Below are 7,127 nucleotides of genomic sequence, written 5' to 3'. Positions count from 1 at the left end.
GAGGGCGAACAGCTGTCTGCTATTCTCTCTAACATGATACTGGAGGGAACGCGGGCAAAGCGAGCCGAAAGGAAGACGATGTGAGACAGGAAAGCAAACGATACATGTGAAGACGCACATGCCGCGGCGTCAGCTTTTACAGCGAATTATGATGCTTATGACCCTCCGTTCATGGTGAAAACTTGCCGGTTTAACGGGTGCACAGTCGACGCTGCGTGTTACCGTCCCGGACGCTGCGCTAATCATCCGCGCATTCCTCCGTCTGGCCTCTACTCCTGGAGTGTTTTAATTAGAATTGTCGCTTTACATGTACTCAGTCTCAAGTTCAGCATTTTCCATCAGCTCCTGGCTATCCGGCGCCCACAGGATACTGCGGACAGGAACGAAGTTTGCCCGCGTGAAAAGAGAGGAGTCAGAGGGAGTCTCGGTCTCCATTTCGTGCACATCCTCGTCGCAGTGGTCCACATTGTTGAGCCACATGTTGGCATGGACGGCTGATAGCAGACACAAGACAGAGAGGTTCTGGTTATTACTGCTTGTCGCTACAGAGGAGAACTGTGTAGCCCTCCACGACTTGGACTTCCCGGGAATCCACTACCCCTTTCTCATGTGTTAGGAAGCAGTAGGGGTGCGTGAATGAACATTGCTGTGGTAACCGATGTCGGTGTCGAAGCAGAATGCAGCAATATCAACAACCCCCTGTTTCCCTTCATCTCGTAGGAAGGGTGTCCAGCACGCTGCTTGGTCCGGGTCTATCTCAATGCAGTACTGAGGTGTGTATTTGCATATGCCTTGTAAACTCTGAGCTACCAACACAGCGCAACCTGCCATGACCGCACACCTCCTTGCGTGAGCATGAGAGAGGACGAATCATAGTTACTGACTCTGGCGACAACGCAAGATATATGGAAGTTAAGAAAAGCAAATCCCCATTTGACTGAATTTGCAGGGTGAGACTCACCTTCGCTTAGCTTGAGAACGTGTACTAATGATTGTTTCCTAATTCGTGCGAAACGCTGGGCAGCGAGGCTGTCGTCGTGTTCCCAGTCCGTCAAACAGTAAGCAAGTTGAACCGCGTCCTCGATTGTCTGTGCACAAAGCCAGCGGGGGACCAGTGCGAGGTGATGATGCACGCCACCCACATCACGCCGGATGCACGAATGTTTGCCTTCTTACGTGCTAACTCCATGGACTCGTGAATCTCATCAATTCAGATAGGAAACCGGTAGCACGCACAAGCAAGCTCGATAGTTAGATGTACGCACGTGCTGACTTTGCTGTACCGTCGCGCGAGCACCTTGTATACGAGTGTGTGCGTTGTTGCCTGTATGCCAGAGACCATACGAAATACAACGGGCTTTGTTTGCCTCACCAGGTCGTGGCTTTGCCCGATGTTTGAAGCGATTGGGTGCGCCTGCGACAGGACAGGCACCAACGAGCAACACTGCGCTACCTTAGCCCTACGGAACTGAAGGGCCACCACCGCTGACTTTAGCAACTGCATGATTTCTACTTTGAGTGCTACTCAATGTGCAATTAGAAGAGCTGGAGCGGGGGGGAGAACGGAGGGGTGTGGGGGGACGTCGGTATGGAACCCGACTTTCAGGGGCACACCGTGGCGCTGGAAATTCACGACCACTGGATATCTACGATTTGTGCCCCGCCAGACTCGTTAACACTGCCCGCACCTGGAGATCCGGCACCGAAATGCCTGGCACTTTCGCATGACCCTGGGAGTAAGTCGAATGTAGGCAGAAAAGGCATAATATTTCTCCAACGCATTGCCGCAGTCTGTCAGCAGGTCTGCTCATCAACAGCAGCAAAGCTTACGGCATTGCCAACGAGGACAAGCTGATCGTCAAGCCGTGTCCAGCGTCCAGTCGAACTCGGAGGAGGGTTCAGCTTCAGGACTTGGATGTCCTCATACGAGGTCCTCTCCACCAGTCGAAGAAGCAGCTCTGCGACGTCCTTCGTCTGCAAAAGCGACAAACTAGGCCAGGCTCATTCGTAACTACTTCTTATTCGGGTTAGCGTGAGTATCCACCGAAGATATGATGGTTTTAACCGCCGCGCCCGCCCTGCGCGACAACTGTGGCTTGTGCTCGTTCGTCTCAAATGCCAGGCGTCTTACTCAGAGCCTCCCCAGGCCCAAGCCTACGCATATGTAAAATGCCTGGAACCCTATCACCCATAAATGTTGTGGACCATCCTCCAATGCATGCGGCGACCTTTGATTAAGTTTTCTCTCGTCCTGCTCTAAGGCAGCGACTGTCCTCGCTCTCTCACTACTGAGACTGGATAAATCCCCCAACGTGAACAGCGGTCGCACTTCTCCTGTGCTCTTGCGTCCGAAAGTTTTAGCAGCAGACGGCATACCTTTCCTGCAGCGCCTTCCATAACTCGGGCAACAATAGCCAGCGCGCGTTGCTTCGCCTCTTCCTCGTGACCAGTCTCTAGCCCCTCCGTGGTCTGAGAAAACAGGCGCACGCAGCACGGACCACCGGCTGAGCAGTGTCTGTGTACCCCATGACTCATGAGACGTTGGCTCGTCGAAAGCCTCCTGTTTCATCCCGTTCAGCCGCCGTCCACATTCGCTCATTTTCGTGTTTGTACATGCATCCCACTGTAGAGGGGCATACACACTGAGACACACGTTTCTCTACAGGCAGAGATAGTGGGGACAGCACAAACTCGTGCAAACAGGCCAATGCATGCCGAGCAAAGTGGGGAAAGGGCCGTCTACCGCTATACTTGTCGATAGAACCTATAGACATGTTCGTAGCGATTGCCGTTTGGGGACACACGTGGTACCTTAGAATACAGAGGTTGCTGAACACACAAACCGGAATTCGTCATTGCTGCCTCCATTGGGTCAAGACAGCATGTCTTGCCCTTGTGGCTCACCTCGTGCGCCTGTTGTGTTATGGACCATGTTAAAATGTTCGGCCCCAGGGCTTTGATGACGGAAATGTGTGAGGCGGTCTCCTTGTGGAAGAGCCATATATTCCGAGTCAAGTCCTGCACGTCGGAGCCGACTTCAACGAGTCCTTGGTACTGAATCCGCGTTGGGTCATGCCTGTGTAAGCACGTAACAGATGGAGTGAACATCGATGAATTTTGAGCTGGCCTCCGCGAGCTCTCAGCGCCGCTCTTGTGCTTATGGTGCGGACGATCTGCAGCATGCCTCCCACCACCTTAATATCTGTAAGTGTGAGACTGGAGGCATTCTTCTTGCAGCTGATTGCCTTGCCTGTGCGATGCTTGGCAACAAAAGTCATGCGCGTCTGTTCTTTGCTTACGAAGGCGTTTGCCGCGTGGCGTTGCCAGTAGTCCGATCTGGACTGTCATTTCCGCAGCCACGAAAGATGTCGCCGAAGTCCGTTCTTGCAGAGGAACAAGAGCCGTCGGCGCCGATCACAAGTTTCGCAGCGACATGAACGCCATCCTGGAAACAGAGTACTACTCCTCCTTTCTTATTGTAAGAGCCTCCGTGGCTCAGCTGGTGGCCTCGCTTCTTATTACTACTCTTATTGATGTCGGTAGGGGAAAGTTGCGATGAATCCTCTGTGGTCCTCGCGCCTTCTTTTCCGGAGCAGTCTTTTGCCTCGACCTCTCCATGTTCACTGGCGCCGCGGGGGAAGATCACGAAATCTGGGGAGGACGCAGTTGGTGTTGAGCCGGTGGAAGATGCAGTCGAGACAGTTGAAGGAGGCGAGAAAGAGGAAGAGGAGAGCGAAGCGTTCACTGTGGGGTCCGCTTCTGCGGAGGAAGGTGACGTATGGGTGTTGTTCGGCAGTGCACATTTGAGAAGTTTTTTGAAGCAAAACACAATCCCCTCTGGGTATTGCTGGCAATGTCTGTAGAGGATCTGCTGTAGATCTGCCCAGTAGATTCCGAATACTAGCGTAGACGCGGTTGCCTTCACATCAAAATCGAAGACATCAAGACAGTCGGAATACACTATATGTCCGCATTCCAGCACATCACAAGCAAGTTGTTCATCTATGCACCTCAAGGCGTCCAAGCCATTTGTTCGCAGCAGTATCTCTCGAGCTTCGTATTCGTCCCGAAGTGCCCCATTTCCTCGAGATGTAGGCGAAGTCCGATGGGTTGCAAAAGACGGTGAACCCCAATATTCAGCGTCTTCCTTCTCGTAAATATGAACTACCCTCCCTGTTTTCCTGTGCACTGCGAGCGCCGCCGTCAAGCCGGCGAGCCCAGCGCCAACGACGGCCACGTCAACTTGTCGTTCGTCAGCGTGACAAGACGGCTGAGTGGCAGGCGGCGTTGATGATGATGCAACGCCTAGGTGAGGAGGAAGAGCGTGGCGAGTTCTCTGTCCGGAGGCTGCAACTGAGCTTGGTTCAACGCTGTCGGCAGGCGTGACAACGGACTCTTGCGAAACCACAGTGGTTCGCTCTCCAAAGTCACCACAAGGCGTTGGAGGACACTCGCTCTCTGCGGTTGACTCGGGGGTGGAAACAGTCGGCGAGCAAGTAGACTCTGTAGCAATTTGGAGAGACGGGAAGTCTAGAGTGCTGCCTCCAATGCAGGTCGGAGACGGGACGCCTATCTGTGACCTCTTTTTGTCCGGCTGTGTGTCATCAACAGGAAGAGCACGAGGAGGGGAAAGGTGATTAGGCAGGTCCCCAGAATACGCAGACGACAAGATCGGCTGTGGCGTCAGGGCGAAAGAAGCGCCTGCCTCCATGGCTGCTCGCTGTTATGAGATCACGAGCGCGCACACGCACCCAAAGTAGGAGCTGGAAACTATTGTCTTTTTCGAATCAGACGATGTCCGCGATTTTTCGGCTTGCTCGAGCACTCCCGTTCTGGGCTCAAACTTCCGCCGTTTTCTCCGCCCGGTCGCACAAAGCTCCAAAAAGGAAAAAGTTCGTCCCTTTTTTGTGTAAGAGACAAAATACTGCCGTCAATATACAGAGCTGTCCGCAACAGAACAGCCGACGTCCCAACAAGCGTGATCACAGACGATGAACTTCCGCCATAATATCCGACGATCGTCACGGGCGTCTGAAGAGATGACACGACGGCACCATTGTCCACATAATAGCTACTGACTCGGGGATCAGAGGTCACAGGAGTCAGTGGCGTGGAAGCACGAGATGGGGAGTTGTACCAAACACATAATCTCGACAAAAACCACTATAGCCGAGAAACATAGGGGCGAGTGAATAAACAAACTGGTAAAATGTTGGACGTCTGTTGCTCTTTTTGGCCAAAAATTTGCGACCGACACTGCCACCCTGCAATTTGGCGCCCATGTCTCCTCCCTTGAAAGAGGTAGACGGGCGGCTGGTGTCAGGGAACGTGCCCAGCGCACTGTTCCAGTAGCACGGGTGACCGTAAAGCCCCTCGGAACGGCACTGGTGCGTGTGTCTGCAAACAGGCACGCGAAGAAGACCGGCCCTGGGAAAAGAACACAGACACAAACAACAGATAAGAGGCGGAAAAACAAACCAGAACGGAGGCCGTGACAAGTAGAGAGAGTGTTGTCACTTTATCACGAGTGTCACTTGCGCTTCCGCCCGAGGTCCCCTTCAGACTATCACAATTCTCACGAAAGTTCATTGATGGGCTCCCACTGGGGCAAAAGAAAGATCGGTGGAGGGTTTGCAGACTAAAGGACGACAAAACTCACCTGCCATATCGAATCATAAAAGCACGGCCTCGGTTATGTCACCAGGTTTCGAGGTTGTGGGAGCAGTCGCAACTGAGTACAACAGTGGAGTTGTCTCGGACCGTCCATGACGGACTACTCATGGATTCGCAGCATTCCAAACCGTCTGTTCGGAGAAAGCATTCGTAGAAAAAGCTCTTTCTGCGGGTGAGCAACCATTCATGTCTCGTTACCAACTGCCCTTATGCGATGCCTGTAGATTCTAAGTGACCGCCAGTGTTCCCACGAAGCTTGCCTCCTCCTCTCGTGGCCAAACGACAGGTGAGGGGAAGAGTTGGGAATCATCGTTTATCATACTCGAAGGGCACGCATGTGCATGTGTCTCCATTCTACAAACTGCATATCTGATTGCTCTCTTTATAGTTGCACCGTCAAAGACCCGCATTTAGTTGCCAGGTTGTCTGCCAGTGACCAAGATGTGCAACCAATTCATGCAATTCGGCACGACGTAAGTTCCTCTTTCGCTTCCGGTATGGGTTCGCCCTTTCCTAGCCGACCGTTATCACGTGCCTGTCCTCCTTTCTTGGTTCCTTTAGAGTACCCTACCAGAGAGTGTAGTGGTGCAGAACATAGTCCTGAGTGAACGTTGTTTTGTGGATCTGCGGCGGCCGCGTCCCTCAGGACTCCTCTCTAAACAAACTCACAGTAGGTCTTGTGCCTCAGGCCGTCTACGTGCCGGTGCAGTTGCTGGATCGAGTACTACAAAGAGTCTAGTGGAAAACGGTATCGGGCTGCATATTTTGTGAGCTCAAAGTGAATCTAGCCATTTCACGATAACTACATACCAAGCACAGCAGACTCTACTTCTGGCTGCTTAACGGCGGGTATACGAGAATAGTGCGACACCATGCAATGCAAGGATGCTTCAATGATAAGCTTTCCGTTGAACGTTCATGATATCGCCTTTCTGCAATCCGGGAAAGGACCGCCAGCTTGTGTTCCGCGACGGTGCTCAAGGACTGTCATTTGTTGGTGCCAATCTCTGACACAAGGAGGTGATTCTGCCCCTGCAGAAAGAAGGGGTTGGGTGGATAAGAGGGGGGGGGGGGGGGGGGGAGGTAATGCCGCACGTCGGAAGCCAGCAAGAATAGGGAATGCCTCATAGAGACCTGCACTACGGCGTGCATTCCATCTGCAGTTCGTCTGCATCGCTATGACGGCACCTCGGTCCGTAAGTGCTTTTAGCGTCTCCCTCAAAGGGCCGGCAAATGCGGCAGTGGAATAAAATATTGCTGCCTCCAGTTCAGCTTCGGCGGGAATCTCCGAGCGCAGGCGCTCCAGTGTCTGCGCAGGCGAGCAGGCTGCTTGGAGCATACTGTTTGCGTTATCTAAGGGTTTAGGGTCGTTGGACTTGACTGAGATGCAATAGCGTTGCTCTCTGCCACTCGCTCCCTGCAGTAGCGTGCATCACGCCCGCTATCCCGCGCTC

General features: G+C 53.1%; 1 protein-coding gene across 1 annotated transcript; it reads right to left on the bottom strand.

The window, feature by feature from the left end:
* Window positions 1-303: 303 nt before the first annotated feature.
* On the bottom strand, window positions 304-4,711 carry BESB_022630 (uncharacterized protein; the record flags this gene model as incomplete). The annotated part of the gene is made up of 7 exons (XM_029360965.1): window positions 304-494; window positions 962-1,088; window positions 1,373-1,414; window positions 1,831-1,974; window positions 2,377-2,469; window positions 2,905-3,076; window positions 3,300-4,711. The coding sequence occupies 7 exons, from the start codon at window positions 4,709-4,711 to the stop codon at window positions 304-306; spliced, it is 2,181 nt and encodes a 726-aa protein (XP_029215780.1).
* Window positions 4,712-7,127: the final 2,416 nt, after the last annotated feature.

The sequence above is a fragment of the Besnoitia besnoiti genome, chromosome XII (assembly GCF_002563875.1).
Source record: "Besnoitia besnoiti strain Bb-Ger1 chromosome XII, whole genome shotgun sequence".
In the NCBI taxonomy this organism is placed as follows: domain Eukaryota; phylum Apicomplexa; class Conoidasida; order Eucoccidiorida; family Sarcocystidae; genus Besnoitia; species Besnoitia besnoiti.
The sequence above is the reverse complement of the archived record's forward strand: the minus strand, read 5'-3'. Positions and strand labels throughout refer to the sequence as shown.